Here is a 17,367-nt window from a genome sequence, read left to right on the forward strand (position 1 = left end):
AAAGCATCTTACTTATTTCAACCATCCAAAAAAAATTAATAAGAGCGAGAGATGTAAGATTTAAAGAAAATATTGTTCGAGTGGAATATGATACAACAGCATCCGGCTGCATACCCGGAAATTATTAGAAGACGAAATACGCCGGGAAAATTACAGAAGTCAGCATCTAAGAAGTTTCAGGAGCCAATAATTATTACCACAATGAAGCAGTAGTTGAATATTAACCTATTACAGATGAGGAGTATGACGACTCAAGATGTTTTGAATCTGACCAAAGCAGTTCACAACATTCAAATTCATCAGATGCAAAAAAATCTCTGACTCCTCACAACAAAGTCAAACGTTCAGAAGATCATCGAGAATCCTGAAACCAATAAAAATGAATGATTATGCGACCTACTACTCTACAGTGACAGAGAACTCAGAGACATCATCAGTAGAAGAAGCTTTACAAAGTAAAGAATCTCACAACTTTATTCAACCAATTAAAGAAGAATTGCAGTCATATACCAAAAATCAGACATATGAAAGGGCAAGTTTACTTTCAGATATAAACCCAATAGAAACCAAACAGATTTTAAGACTAAAAAGAATCTGCAAGGGAACACCTTTAGGTGCAAAGTATGGCTAGTATTAAAGGATCTGCACAGACAAAGGGTGGAAACTAAGAAGGGACCAAACAGCTTGGTCATTGGTCCCTGTTATGGATGAATCAATCTCATTATATGGAAAAAATATTAAATAAACATTACACTGAGGACTGCAATCCAGTTTCAACACCTTTGGCCATCAGTCAACTACTTACACATTATATGAGCCACAAGACAGACACAGAGAGAAAAGCCATGAGAAATATGCCCTGAAGAGAAGCTGTAGGTAGCTTGATGTGTGCACACCTGGGAACCAGACCTCATCTCGCACAAGCAACTGCAATTGTAAGTCGCTTCAACAATGATCCAGGCATGCCTCACAGGCAGGTAGTCAAAAGAATAATGAGATACTTGAAGCCGACTAAGAACTTCAAGGTGCAATTTTCTAAAGAAGAAAATCAAAACATGACAGGATATAGTGATGCAGACTGAAGAGGAGACAAAGAGGACAATAAGACAGTCACTGGTTTTCTGTTTAAATCACAAGGAGTTGTTATTTCCCGTAACAGTACGAAATAACCCATAGTAGCTTTATCAACTACTGAAGGTGAATACCCTGGCCTCAGCTTGTAACAGGCACTGTGACTACAGAGGTTAGAAAAGGAAGCCCCCTTGCCCTGAAAGTGACCCTATACAGCTTCATTGTGATAACAAAGGTGCAGTTGACTTATCCAAAACAAGTGGCTAAAGTGCACAACAAATGTGCAGGAAAGGAAGATCTATGAAGACAGGAGATGATGAGCATTTGTACAATACATCAAGGAAACTGGAGCTACAAAATGATAAAGATGATGATGAATTACACAGGCAAACAATGGAAAATCCAAATATGATACTCAAAAAGCTACCACCCACCATTTCTTCACATTTTACAGTTAAATTTATTGAATTAAGTGATTTCTTAGAGAATTTAAAAGCTTTTATACAGTTAAAATAATTTAAAAGAAGGTGTAATGAATGTAGATGACATTGGTAGCACGGCTGAAAAACATTTGCTGGCAAAAAAAGGTAAATTCTATTTTTGTGTTAACAGAGGGTGTTTTGTTTAATGTCAACCTAACCTCACTTTCCCGTTTCCTGTACATGTGCTCAGTACAATGTCCAATCGTGGTTGTAAAACCTCTGCTGACAGTTTTTGTTATATTTGTGGTGAATTTGTGATTAAAAAACACCAAAGAAACATTACAGACTTTGTGAAAAAGGTTTATCTATCATACTTTGGATCAAAACTTGGTGATCAAGATAAATCTTGGGCACCGCATAAGGTACGTTATGTGTGTGTCACAAATCTGAGAAAATGGACCAAAAAGGGGGAAAAAAGGCTTTAGATTTGCTGTTCCTATGATATGGAGGGAGCCAAGAAATCATTACGATGATTTCTACTTTTGCAGTGTTGATATTACTGGTCATAATTCGAAAAACAATGTGGTAATAAGCTACCCTAACCTTCAGTCTTCCATCTGACCAGTAGGGCATGGTGTAATTTGCCGGTTCCTGAACCACCATCGTCATTGTAATACAGGAAGTCTAGAGCCCAAATTGTTCACTCAGACTGAGCTTAACAATCTGGTTAGAGATCTGGCCTTAACGAAAGAAAAATCTGAATTTCTTGGCTCTAGATTAAAAGAAAAGAACATGTGGGCAGTTGGAATCAGCATATACATGTATAGAAAGAGACAGCAGCAATTTTCCAAGTTTTTTTAACAAGAAGGTTATTTAGTGTACTGCTCAGACATTCCCAGTCTGATGAATGAGTTTGGTATTGAATACAAAAAGGAAGACTGGAGACTGTTTATTGATTCATCCAAAACTAGTTTAAAGGCTGTTTTATTACACAATGGTAACATGTGTGCATCTATACCTGTTAGACATTCTGTACATATGAAAGAAATCTATGGAAACCTAGAAATAAGCTACACTGCTCATGGTTGGATGATATGTGGCGATCTAAAAGTAACATGCATGCTCCTTGGTCAGAAAAGTGGCTTTACCAAATTTCCATGTTTCTTGTGTGAGTGGGATAGTAGGGCTAGGGATCCACACTGGTGCAGAAAGAAATGGCCTGTGAGAGAATCTTTAAAACCTGGTGAGAAGAACATTCTTCGCAAAAACTTTGTAGATCCAAAAAACGTACTCTACCTCGACATATAAAGTTAGGCTCTCTGCCAGAAGTTTCCACACCTTTCAGAAGCTAAACTAAAAGAAGGCGTCTTTGTCGGACCTGACATTAGAAAATTGATGTTTAATGTTAACTTTGAATCCACAATGACCTTAAATGAGAAAGAAGGATGGGTATCATTCAAGCAAGTCGTTACAAAGTTCTTAGGACATGAAAAAGACCCAGAATATGTTTCTATAATAGCTACAATGCTATAAACGTTTAAAACTTTAGGATGTTTACTGAGCCTGAAAGTTCACTTTTTGAAGTCACCTTGATTACTTCCCAGACAATATGGGAGATGTTAGTGAGGAGCAAGGAGAGCATTTTCACCAGAACATTAATGTGATGGAAAAATGCTATCAAGGCCACTGGAACACCAACATGATGGGGGACTACTGTTGGTCACTTCACCGAGAATTTCAGCAAGTAACTCATCGTAGAAAAAGCTACACAAGAAGCTTCAAAGAAAAAAAAGAGAAAGAAAATACAAACCAATTCCAGCTGAGTGAAACCTCTATTAACACACAATATTGTTTTAAGAGAGCCACTTGTATGAATATCAAGAGCTCAGATGGAAACGCAGTTCTAAGCAAAGAAGGGAAAGCAGAAAGGTGGAAGGAGTATATAGAGGGTCTATACAAGGGCGATGTACTTGAGGACAATATTATGGAAATGGAAGAGGATGTAGATGAAGATGAAATGGGAGATACGATACTGCGTGAAGAGTTTGACAGAGCACTGAAAGACCTGAGTCAAAACAAGGCCCCGGGAGTAGACAACATTCCATTGGAACTACTGACGGCCTTGGGAGAGCCAGTCCTGACAAAACTCTACCATCTGGTGAGCAAGATGTATGAGACAGGCGAAATTCCCTCAGACTTCAAGAAGAATATAATAATTTCAATCCCAAAGAAAGCAGGTGTTGACAGATGTGAAAATTACCAAACTATCAGTTCAATAAGTCACGGCTGCAAAATATTAACGCGAATTCTTTACAGACGAATGGAAAAACTGATAGAAGCCGATCTCGGGGAAGATCAGTTTGGATTCCGCAGAAATGTTGGAACAAGTGAGGTAATACTGACCCTACGACTTATCTTAGGAAATAGATTAAGGAAAGGCAAACCTACGTTTCTAGCATTTGTAGACTTAGAGAAAGCTTTTGACAATGTTGACTGGAATACTCTCTTTCAAATTCTAAAGATGGCAGTGGTAAAATACAGGGAGCGAAAGGCTATTTACAATTTGTACAGAAACCAGATGGCAGTTATAAGAGTCGAGGGACATGAAGCAGTGGTTGGGAAGGGAGCGAGACAGGGTTGTAGCCTGTCCCCAATGTTATTCAATCTGTATATAGAGCAAGCAGTAAAGGAAACAAAAGAAAAATTCAGAATAGGTATTAAAGTCCATGGAGAAGAAATAAAAACATTGAGGTTCGCCGATGACATTGTAATTCTGTCAGAGACAGCAAAGGACTTGGAAGAGCAGTTGAACGGAATGGACAGTGTCTTGAAAGGAGGATATAATATGAACATCAACAAAAGCAAAACGAGGATAACGGAATGTAGTCGAATTAAGTCAGGTGATGCTGAGGGAATTTGATCAGGAAATGAGACACTTAAAGTAGCAAAGAAGATTTGCTATTTGGGGAGCAAAATAACTGATGATGGTCGAAGTTGAGAGGATATAAAATGTAGACTGGCAATGGCAAGGAAAGCGTTTCTGAAGAAGAGAAATTTGTTACCAATGAGTATAGATTTAAGTGTCAGGAAGTCGTTTCTGAAAGTATTTGTATGGACTGTAGCCACGTATGGAAGTGAAACATGGACGATAAATAGTTTGGACAAGAAGAGAATAGAAGCTTTTGAAATGTGGTGCTACAGAAGAATGCTCAAGATTAGATGGGTAGATGACGTAACTAATGAGGAGGTATTGAATAGAATTGGGGAGAAGAGGAGTTTGTGGCACAAATTGACAAGAAGAAGGGACCGGTTGGTAGGACATGTTCTGAGGCATCAAGGGATCACAAATTTAGCATTGGAGGGCAGCGTGGAGGGTAAAAATCGTAGAGGGAGACCAAGAGATGAATACACTGAGCAGATTCAGAAGGATGTAGGTTGCAGTAAGTACTGGGAGATGAAGAAGCTTGCACAGGATTGAGTAGGATGGAGAGCTGCATCAAACCAGTCTCAGGACTGAAGACAACAACAACAACAACAACAACAACAACAACATTGTTTTAAGTAGCTTACTGTAAATACAAACCATGCTCATGTTGTAACAAAGCATTTCATTAATTTCCCTGCTTACTGTTTAGCATAGGAATTTTATACTATATAATAAAAAGCATGTTGCACAAAAACTATGGGTGAAAAAAAAAAAACTAAGGACAGATTTGGATTCAGCTCATACAAATCTATAAAGATCAGCTATCAAAGTAAAAAAAATATTTTTCATTGTCCTGTGTTATGTACTTAAAAAAAAGTTCAAACATGTAAAGAAATATATACATCAATCATGTTTCTGTTAACTTTATTTTTGCATTAAGAATATACAGACATAGAGGGCCATTAAGAAAGAGTTAGAGGAAAAACACAGAAGTAATAATGTATAACTGACACAATATTAACTCTTTCCTACATAAAAACAAATATATAAGAAACCAGAGCTGAGAATATTAGAAAAACAAGGTTCACTTACCACCAATAACTTTTCTTCTAATCTCTTCCTCTTGTGCAGATCCCTGTAGTACAAACCTGTGAAGAATTATTTGTGCAGGAATAACAACATGAATCTTATTTGACATTTGAGTGAAACATGACAAAATATTTTCTGTTATTTCTGAAATATTCAACAAAATCTACTGATGAATCCTCAACTAAAATTCCTATTTCTGTTTATAATTTCAACAACAACATAACAGCCTAATATATGTACCTTAAATGAAAGAAATGAGCACCACAGTAGCAGCTAGTGTTGACCGCAAAAACAGAACAATTTCATCAACAGAGGATAAGTTTATCTGTTACTCATTTAATACTTATTATTTATTAAAGTTATCATCCGAGTTTTGATAAGTTTGTGCCATCCTCCAGTTTTTCCTAATGTGTGCTGATTATTTTATCTCTACGTAACTACTACATTCAACATGAACTATGATTTTTTTTGTTTTGCATATTCCGGTCTTTATTTGCACCTACTATTTTCTATTTTCCTCCCTCTCCAGTTGCCTCCAGAACAAAGTTAATTATTCTCAGATGCCATAGCAGTTGTCCCACTAATATGTCCCATCAAAATTATGAGACAGAATAGCTGGCCAATATCTACAGAAGGTGAAATTTAGGTACCGCCAAAAGGCACATATAAAAATAGGCGCACTATCCTAGCTTTCAGAAATATGACTGGAGAGGAACAGGCTTGGCGATGTTAAAAAAGAAGGGCAACTCACTCAGGTGCTAAGAGAAAAGGGACCCACCTGTTGTGAAGATAATGGAAAATTAGGGGCGGGGGATATAGGTGTGGAGGAAATAAGAACTGTGCCCTCTTCAGTTCAGAGATGAGGAAGGAGCTGCTCCTCACAGGGGAGTTCCATGGAATTACTTCCTCATCTGTTCTTTTTTAGTGTTTCCTCAGTTTGTATTTTACCTGACCACTTAAATTTTGATTTACTTCAATAAATTATGTTTTCAATATTTCCAGTTTCTTATTCTTTCACTTTACCACGGCCCACATTTCACTTCTATGAACTGCCTTGCTCCATATTCAATTGCACAAACTTATCCATCAATTAACCCATCTATTGCAAAAATCTTCTACTAACACACAATTTTCATATAGTTGTTGAAAATAACAACAACAATAATAATAATAATAATAATAATAAAAACAAACAGAACTTTATTTTAAAAATTTCTTATTTCAATATTCACATAGGGTAAATAAGAAATAACAGTTCTCAATAAGGCATTCTTCTTAGAATTCTTCTGTTGGTTGGTTGGTTTGGGGGATCAAAGGGACCAGACTGCTACGGTCATCGGTCCCTTTTTCCAAAGACAAAGAACACCCACAGAGAATAAAAACGAGGAACAGAATAGAACACAGACGAAACAGAACAAGAGAAACTCAGACAAAGACAAGACAAAACGAACTAAAACCACACAGAGTGTGACGGTGGTTGGCCGACCATAGAAATAAAAAAGGAAAAGTCAACCACTGAGAAACACATTAAAAAAAATCAGTTTAAAATCATAGGCCAAAGGCCAGAATCAACATAAAACAATAAAATAAAACAGAAACACTCAGATTAAATGATAAAATCCCCCCGCCCGAATAAAACGTAAAACTAAGTCAGCCATAGTGGAGTCGTCTGTTAAAAGGGCAGGGAGCGTATCAGGCAGCGCAAATGTCTGCCTGACCACAGCTAAAAGGGGGCAGGCCATCAAAATGTGGGCCACTGTCAAAGCAGCCCCACATCGACATAGAGGAGGGTCCTCCCGGCGCAGTAAATAACTGTGTGTCAGCCGGGAGTGGCCAATGCGGAGCCGGCAAAGAACTACTGAGTCCCTGCGAGTGGCTCGCAGGGATGACCGCCACACAGCCGTCGTCTCCTTGACATCACGGAGTTTATTGCGCGTTGTCAGTTCGCGCCATTCATCGTCCCATAGCGCCAAGATTTTGCGGCGGAAGACTGCCCGCAAATCAGTCTCTGGGAGGCCAACGTCCAGAGATGGCTTACTGGTGGCCTCTTTCGCCAGGCGGTCAACATGTTCGTTACCCGGGATACCGACATGACCGGGGGTCCACACAAAGACCACAGAGCGGCCACTACGGGCAAGAGTATGCAGAGACTCATGGATAGCCAGCACCAGACGAGAACGAGGAAAACACTGGTCGAGAGCTCGTAAACCGCTCAGGGAATCGCTACAGATAACGAAGGACTCACCTGAGCAGGAGCGGAGATGCTCTAGGGCACGAAAGATGGCGACCAGCTCAGCAGTGTAAACGCTGCAGCCATCCGGCAAGGAACGTTGCTCGGAATGGTCCCCTAGAGTTAGCGCATAACCGACTCGACCAGCAACCATCGAGCCGTCGGTGTAAACAATGCCAGAGCCCTGATACGTGGCCAGGAGGGAATGAAAGCGGCGGCGGAAGGCCTCTGGAGGGACTGAGTCCTTCGGGCACTGTGCCAAGTCGAGCCGAAGGCAAGGGCGACGAACACACCATTGGGGTGTATGCAAAGTAGCCCGGAAAGGAGGTGGAACAGTGAAAACCCGAAGCCCAGAGAGAAGCTCTTTGACGCGGACCGCTATTGTACAACCAGACCGGGGCCGACGTTCTGGCAGACGGACGACCGATCGCGGGAACAGGAGACGATAGTTAGGATGCCCGGGCGAGCTTAGAACATGGGCAGTATAAGCGGCCAGCAAACGTTGGCGTCGGAACCGCAGTGGAGGTACACCTGCCTCCACTAGTACGCTGTCCACAGGGCTGGTGCGGAAAGCACCAGTGGCAAGGCGTATCCCGCTGTGGAGAATTGGGTCCAGCACCCGTAACGCAGATGGGGATGCTGAGCCATAAGCCAGGCTCCCATAATCCAGGCGGGACTGGATGAGCGCCTGGTAGAGCCGTAACAGGGTAGAGCAGTCGGCGCCCCAGCGGGTGTGGCTCTAACAGCGCAGAGCATTGAGATGCCGCCAACATGCCTGTTTGAGCTGCCGGATATGAGGCAGCCAAGTCAACCGGGCATCGAAAACCACCCCCAAAAACCTGTGGGTCTCCACCACAGCAAGCAGTTCGTCGGCAAGATAAAGCTGCGGCTCAGGATGGACTGTTCGGCGCCGGCAGAAATGCATAACGCGGGTCTTGGCTGCCGAAAACTGAAACCCATGCGCTACAGCCCAAGACTGCGCCTTGCGGATAGCGCCCTGTAGCTGACGTTCAACCGCTGCAATGCCAGTAGAGCTGTAATAAAGGCAGAAGTCGTCAGCATACAGGGAAGCGGAGACAGAATTTCCCACGGCCGCAGCAAGCCCGTTAATGGCTATTAAAAACAGACAGACACTTAAAACAGAACCCTGTGGCACACCGTTCTCCTGGACGTGGGAGGAACTATACGAGGCCGCGACTTGCACGCGGAAGGTACGACACGACAGAAAATTGCGGATAAAAATCGGCAGAGGACCCCGAAGACCCCATCCATGAAGCGTAGAAAGGATGTGATGACGCCATGTCATATCGTACGCCTTCCGCATGTCGAAAAAGACAGCGACCAGGTGCTGACAGCGGGCAAAGGCAGTACGGATGGCCGACTCCAGGCTCACCAGATTGTCGGTGGCGGAGCGGCCTTGACGGAACCCACCCTGAGACGGGGCCAGAAGGCCCCGAGACTCCAGTACCCAATTCAAGCGCCGGCTCACCATCCGTTCAAGCAACTTGCAAAGAACGTTGGTGAGGCTAATGGGACGGTAGCTGTCCACCTCCAGAGGGTTCTTTCCAGGTTTCAAAACGGGGATGACAACGCCTTCCCGCCATTGCGACGGAAACTCCCCCTCAACCCAAAGACGGTTGTAAAGATCGAGAAGGCGCCGCTGGCAGTCCACTGAAAGGTGTTTCAGCATCTGACAGTGGATGCCATCTGGCCCAGGAGCGGTATCAGGGCAAGCAGCTAGGGCACTGCGAAATTCCCACTCACTAAATGGAGCATTGTAAGATTCTAGGTGGTTGGTGCGAAACGAAAGGCTCCGACGTTCCATCCGCTCTTTAATGGAGCGGAAGGCCTGGGGGTAATTCGCAGAGGCGGAACTCATTGCAAAATGCTCTGCTAAGCGATTTGCAATGACGTCGGAGTCAGTACAAACTGCTCCATTCAGTGAGAGCGCAGGGACGCTGGTAGGGGTCCGATGGCCGTAGACGCGTCGAATCTTGGCCCAGACCTGCGATGGAGTGACATGGAGGCCAATGGTGGATACATACCACTCCCAGCACTCCTTCTTGCCTTGGCGGATAAGGAGGCGGGCCCGCGCACGCAGCCGTTTGAAGGCGATAAGGTGGTCGATGGAGGGATGTCGCTTGTGACGCTGGAGCGCCCGCCGGCGATCTTTAATCGCTTCAGCGATCTCAGGCGACCACCAAGGCACAGTCCGCCGCCGAGGGGACCCACAGGAACGGGGAATGGCTGATTCGGCGGCAGTAACGATGCCGGTGGTGAACGATTGAACCACCGCATCAATGTCATCAGTAGAGAGAGGCTCAAAAGCGGCAGTGGAGGAGAACAAGTCCCAGTCAGCCTTATTCATAGCCCATCTGCTAGGGCGCCCAGAAGAGTGGCGCTGTGGTAGTGACAAAAAGATCGGAAAGTGGTCACTACCACACAGGTCGTAATGCACACTCCATTGGACAGACGGTAAGAGGCTATGGCTACAGATTGAAAGGTCAATGGCGGAGTAGGTGCCATGCGCCACACTGAAGTGTGTGAAGGCACCATCATTTAACAGCGAGAGATCGAGCTGCGACAAGAAACCCTCAACGATGGCGCCTCGACCTGTTGCCACTGACCCACCCCACAGAGGGTTATGGGCGTTGAAGTCGCCCAAGAGCAAGAAAGGTGGCGGCAATTGGGCGACCAGTGCAGCCAGGACATGCTGCGAGACATCACCATCCGGTGGAATGTAAAGACTGCAGACGGTAACAGCCTGTGGCGTCCACACGCGTACAGCGACAGCCTCTAAAGGCGTCTGGAGAGGGACAGACTCGCTGTGCAGAGTGTGAAGGACATATATGCAGACGCCACCAGACACCCTTTCATAAGCTGCTCGGTTCTTATAATAACCCCGATAGCCACGGAGGGCGGGGGTTCGCATTGCAGGAAACCAAGTTTCCTGGAGAGCAATGCAGAAGAAAGGGTGAAGGCTGATAAGTTGGCGGAGCTCAGCAAGATGGTGGAAGAAACCGCTGCAGTTCCACTGGAGGATGGTAGTAGCCATTGCGGAGAAAGGCGTGACGGGACTGGGAAGGCAGATTACGCCGCTGGGTCACCTGCCACATCCGATGGAGCACCCGTGCAAGTGCTACCCATTGCGTCTGAGGGATCGGCGAGATCGAGGTCCTCAGCGGACGCAAGGATCTCCACCTCATCCTCAGATGCAGAGCTTTTATGTAGCGGTGGAGTAGGTGCCACCGCAGGTGTCTTGGACTTACGGGTCTTCAGAGTCGTTTTCTCTCGCTGTTCCTTTGGTTGCCGTTGGTGAGAGGGCTTATTGGAGTCAGTCTCTGGGACCGAAGTGGAACGCGAAGCCCGTCGACCAGCGACCTGTGGCTGCTTCAGCCACTGGCTGGTGTCTGCTGTGCCGCTGGTAGGAACCTGGGAAGGGAGTGACCCAAGGGATCCCTTCTGAGCGAGAGAAGCCGAAGAAGACTTACGCTTCTCCGGCTGAGAAGGGGGGACTGGCGTCCCCGATGGTATAGTGGGTGCTGCTCCCGAGGTAGATGGTGTGGGAGCAACAGCAAGAGAAGGGGCCCCCATTGTCAAGGGGGCAGGTGAGGTCCTCTGGTTCCGAGAGCTGACTGTATATCTTGCAGCTGAAGGAGCTGGAGCAGGAGTGACAGTGGAGGCATAAGATGACATCATGCGCACGGGATGTAGCCGTTCAAATTTCCGCTTGGCCTCAGTGTAAGTCAGTCGGTCCAGGGTCTTATATTCCATGATTTTGCGTTCTTTCTGTAAGACACTACAGTCCGGCGAGCAAGGGGAATGAGGCTCTCCACAGTTGACACAGACGGGAGGCGGAGCACATGGAGTATCGGGATGAGATGGGCGTCCACAATCTCGACATGTGAGGCTAGAAGTACAGCGAGAGGACATGTGACCGAACTTCCAGCACTTAAAGCACCGCATCGGGGGAGGGATATAGGGCTTGACGTCACATCGGTAGACCATCACCTTGACCTTTTCCGGTAACGTATCACCCTCGAAGGCCAAGATGAAGGCACCGGTAGCAACCTGATTGTCCCTCGGACCCCGATGAACGCGCCGGACGAAATGTACACCTCGTCGCTCTAAGTTGGCGCGCAGCTCGTCATCGGACTGTAAAAGGAGATCGCGGTGAAAAATAATTCCCTGAACCATATTTAAGCTTTTATGGGGGGGTGATAGTGACGGAGACATCCCCCAGCTTAGTACAAGCGAGCAAGGCCCGCGACTGGGCGGAGGATGCCGTTTTTATCAACACCGATCCGGACCGCATCTTTGACAAGCCCTCCACCTCCCCAAACTTGTCCTCTAAATGCTCAACAAAGAACTGAGGCTTCACGGATATAAAAGATTCCCCATCAGCTCTGGTACAGACAAGATATCTGGGCGAATACGTTTCACTTTCATTCAACGCCTTTCGTTCCTCCCATGGTGTGGCCAGGGATGGGAACGATTTGGGGTCATAAACATTACCCTTAAAATGAGCCCTCGAACGCTTAGAGACTGCTGACGGCTGGCCGCCAGCGAGAGATGATGTACCACGCTTCATTGCGGGTCATCCGCCCTGATGCCACCTACTCCGACCAAGGGCCCTCCCCACGGGCGCCACCCAGCCGCAGCAATAGCCACCTGGCAGGACGGCCATTGCCGGGAGTCCTGATGCCCCAAGGAGATGGGCATCTACTCCTTGGCATACGTGGGGAGTTAACGGCGCAGGCATCAGTAGAGCGATCCCTGTGTTGTCAGGGGGCTACAACCAAGAGGGTACATGGCGGCCCCACCACAACGGACTGGCTACCGTGCTGGATCTTAGGTGCAAAACTGACCAAGGTCGTCGTCGCAGATAAAAGAAACACTGCAGAGTGCAGCGTGGTAATCGCCCAAGAGATCGAAAACGAGCGGGACACCATTGCAACGACGAGAAAGCTGGCTAAAGGTCTAATTGCACGACGGATACAGTGCACCATGTAAGGCGCCCTTCCCCAATTGGCTCGCTCTTCAGAATAATTTAGAAAGATGGAGGTCAAACCCGAGAGGGAACCATCACATAAGGCCAAAACATTTGAGACTCCTTTTAGTCGCCTCTTACGACAGGCAGGAATACCGCGGGCCTATTCTTACCCCCGAACCCGCAGGGGGAAATTCTTCTGTTATTCTTTTCTTCCTTCTTTTAGTATGAGTGCAATCTGTCACGTATATATATATATCAACAAAATCATAAATATGAAACACCAGTTTCCAACATAGCCAGTTTTGAAAGTATTAACATGTATTTCCTAACTTTACTCATTGCTTTTTGAACACAAGTAGGTGATGTGTTTTTTGCAAGCATGTTTATTAAATTTTCAACACAGTAAGTTTGCTGTATTGTCATTGCAGAAAAAGATGTAATGCGCACAGTTGTTACTGATTTTGACACATCCACCACATCTTCATTGTTTTGGATCCTTCTGACCATTCTCAGAGAATTTTCCGTTCTTAGGAAATATGTCCTTGATGCAATGTGTTCTGGTATGAGTTAATTCACAAGTTCCTCCAAGAATATTCTCCTTCTAGTCAATTTTCTTGCATTCCAATTAGTGCCAAAGTCTACAAGACATATACATTATAAGCAGAAAAATCAACATTACTGTGGGAAACCATTATTGACAACTTCTTGGTTTTTCATATGCAGGTATGTATATCTGTTAGGTGATCAAGTGCGCCTTCAGCAATTTTCATTGAATCATAATTCAAAATCATTTTTGGCTTCTTATCAGCCCTGTAATTGATTTCATCATTATGGTGGCATGTGCCAGTTCTCATTATTACAGCCTTCTTTTTCCTCTTCGGAAATTAACTGACCACAGTAGCTATGATCCTCCTTGCCAGTCATGTTTTCTGGAAGCTCTGGCTTATTTTAAAGCATAGTTCCTAACACTTAACTTCTTTTTCAGGGATAACTGCCTCTTTGCTCTTTGATGTAAAAAAGTTGTCACTTGTCATATTCTGACCTCGTAACTCACAAGTGAGATCAGCAACGACCCTCAAATTGCCTGATTTTATTTTTTTTCCTGTTAAATTTGGGCTTTCAGTGTGTATGAAGATTTTTTGCCACACAGTGTCCTTATTTTGATCCCATATTTTGCCAGTTTATTGGGGATATATTGTTTGAATGGGCAGCAATATCTAAATGCTACGAACTGCTTGGTGACAGTAACCTTTGCTTCTAAATTATCAATGTCTGTCCACTGTTTACTATAAACTCACTGCCCCTCAATATTTGATATTTCTGTTATTTCATTTCAAATGAAATTGATTCTCTTGGTTGCATTCCTGGTAGCTCCTGGTGCACCCCTGATGACATTTGAAGCTGATAGGTAGGCATGTTGTGCTAGCGGGTGTAACTGTCATTCTGTATACCCATTTTACACAGAAAAGACTGTACACTATTTTGTACAGGCTTTAGACTATTGTCACTGTAATCGGAACGCTTGACATGATCCTCGAACTTGGAAAACACTCACTCAACTTTTGTGTTACGAACCCTTCCAGCTCACCATCTGCCAATGATTTAATTGCCATGGTGTCATAATTCAGACTGAGCACACACAATAAAGATTCACAGAACTGAGAAGTGTTGAAAAAACAAGAATCAGGTCCATTGTTGTAAGCACAGTGTTTGTTGACTGATCACAGTCTGAGCAGTGATAACCTTATTACCATAAAAAATAACTGAATACTAAAACATATTTGACATTAAAGGTTACGATCCGAAAGTTACACATGTCACTATTAAGGTTAATGACCTACGATTAAAAATATTTTGAAACATTTATTACAAACATATTTCTCATGCATTTTTCAGTCACCGAATTTCATAAAGTTAACTTAGTATTTAAATGATGAGATATCAAAATTATAATCATTGTTGGTCATATAGACCCGAACAAACAGTGGGGTTAAAAACCAATATCTGACAGCAGTAGGCCTCTTAAATAAAGAAAGCTTTTCCTTCCTCTGAGCTAATCTACTGCTAACAACTTCCCTGGTCCAGTCATCCTGCATAGCTAAACCTCCAGAAAAAAGATTGTCATCATTTCTACCAATGAGTCATTCTGAAATTGATCCTCATAAAGTCAGTTGTCTCCTTTTCAACTACTCAGCATCACTCTCCTCTTAAATCTTTCTTTCCTCAAACCCATACTCGGCGAGAAGTATGCTGTACATGTCATTCACCAGGTCTGGTCTTCCTTAAAGTCAATCAGATGGGTTATGCTGCCTGCAAATTTTAGCATTTTTTTAGCATTTGTTTCCATATAATTCTTCTGGATGTACTGCTGTGTTTTAGAATTAGCACCTGATCCCTATTTCTTTTCTGAAAGTTTCTTTCACTTTTTTCATTATTGTTTCAGTGTGTAGATTGAGCAGCAAAGACACAAAACTGCAACCCTACCATACACTCTCTTAAACATCAACTTATCTTTCTTGACTTTCCACTTTTATTACTCCAGATTATTGACTTTTAAATTCAGACACAGTATACATGATGCATCTGTTTCTCTTCTTTACAAATATGAATTATTAACGTTGTGGCTGTGCTCTCTTGTAATGCTTTGTGGTTCCTGGCTGGATGAGGAGAGGGTAGTATGATAGATGAATGGCTGGTTTCCTCTCCCTACAATAAAACATGTACATGTGGTTAAAAAATGCTTTATTACAGGAACCAATTGAGTACTTAACTTCAATGATGTTCAGTCTGAAGTTCTGTGGTTAACAGCAATCAAATAACAAGTTCCAATTCTTGAATCTTGCCCTTGTCCATATCAAAACTACATACAATGACTAATGTTCCCTCAAGGTGTGAGGCAACGACTACCACTCTGTAAGACTAGAACACAGTGCGACATATGGAGGTGCAATGCAAACTGAACCCCTGAGGTGCAATGCAAACTGAACCCCAATGTGACATACTGAGGTACTGAGACTGAGTTATTGAGACAGCTCAGTAGGCAGCAGTGGCCTATATGCGCGCTGCCCATCGGGTGTTATCGGCACGTAACCGTAGGGCATGTCTTGGTCTTCTCTTGTCACAGGCGTGCTTAGTTCAGCACCTGCTATAAAATGTTTCCTAGTTCTGACTGGTGTGCTGGCGAAGGTGTACACCAGCACAATTAAAATGACTGCCAAAAGATTTTCACATTTACCCACTTCATTGAAGCCCAAGTTGCAAGCAGGCCTCACAACAAGCCGGACTATACACAAGTCAGCTGCAGTCACCATTCTACAGGCACTGCATGGCATCCTCAGAGCTAAAGACATCAAAAGATGGACACCTGAACAGTGTCTCCAACTGGACAAATTCAAGGATTTTTCCAGGGTTTTCAAGGCAAATTTTATCCATGTTACCTTTTTAATTAAATCTGAGACCTTTTTCAAAACTTTATTACACTATGCACAATTAATTATACATTGTTTCTTTAGTAATATAAGTCAAAGACACAAATTAAAATATTTTTAAAATATTAAACATTGTATATTGATCTACGGGTAATAAAAAATACAAAATAAGAAAATTATAAATTCTGTTTTTGCAGATGTATATATGTAACTTGCTGATAAAAGTAAACAAAATGTGCAAATCTGTCACAATAAAAATGAATAAATCATTCTTTAAATTTTCTGTGTCTGCTGAAATGTTTGAGGCTTCACTCAATGTAAGTGCTCTTTTTAATGATAATTCTTTTATTTCAGCTTGCTTTCATTTGTTCACTAATTGTTCCTCCTGTTCTCCTTCACCTTCCTCACCTTATGCTTCATATCATCTCTGTACAAAAATGTGCACTGCAAAAACAGTGAATAAGATTTCTGGCGATGTTGAAATTCTCAACTCCATTTGCATCCTGGCATGAGTCATATATGCATTTTTGAGCAATGAGGGTTTTTTTTCTGTTTGATTTTCAACTATAATTTCAGAGTTTACAGAAAAGCCTTGCACAACAGAAGCATTTCCATTTGAGATTATTAAAATAATTTGCACAAAATCTCAGAAATTTGGTCATAGATTTGAAATTTTTTTGTTTATATTAAACAAGAATTAATCAAGAGGATTTTCACATCTCTTGTAACATTTCATCTTGTTTTCAATTCTTTTTTCTCTGCAGATCTCCACAAATTCAAGTTTGACATGGTCTGCCTTTGAACAAACATTCTTCCACTTCATACCAAATGTTTAAGACATACTGTCAATCTTCTTTGAGCTAATTCCTGGTTTCATGTAATTTTTGGATTCAAGCAGGAAACTGCATGCTTTAAGTACTATTTGAGGAGTGATCTTTCTCGCAACTTCTCCACTATGCCAATAATGCAAGCTTGCATGTTTTCCTTTACTAACAATACTTTTTCTTCAGATATATTCTTAATTTTTTTCAGCACACTTCTTCTAGCAAAATCCAGATTGAACTATCCTGCTGTAACAAGATTCTTTATATCCTTTGAAGTCGATTTTCATTAAAGATGAGGTTTTGCTTTTTAAGACATCTAGTTTCACAACCCATTGCTTCAAAATGTTCATAAGATTATGCAGCAACTTACATCATACAGAAATG

General features: G+C 43.0%; 1 protein-coding gene across 3 annotated transcripts in view; it reads right to left on the reverse strand.

Moving 5' to 3' along the window:
* The window catches only part of LOC126235890 (ATP-dependent DNA/RNA helicase DHX36-like), a 273,504-nt gene that overhangs the window by 202,110 nt on the left and 54,027 nt on the right, over nucleotides 1-17,367 (reverse strand). For all 3 annotated transcript variants that reach the window (XM_049944821.1, XM_049944818.1, XM_049944819.1), the window contains exon 3: nucleotides 5,512-5,567. In XM_049944821.1, coding sequence (XP_049800778.1) covers nucleotides 5,512-5,567 — 56 coding nt within the window. The remainder of the gene's footprint in view (nucleotides 1-5,511; nucleotides 5,568-17,367) is intronic.

Source organism: Schistocerca nitens, chromosome 2 (assembly GCF_023898315.1).
Source record: "Schistocerca nitens isolate TAMUIC-IGC-003100 chromosome 2, iqSchNite1.1, whole genome shotgun sequence".
NCBI lineage: Eukaryota > Metazoa > Arthropoda > Insecta > Orthoptera > Acrididae > Schistocerca > Schistocerca nitens.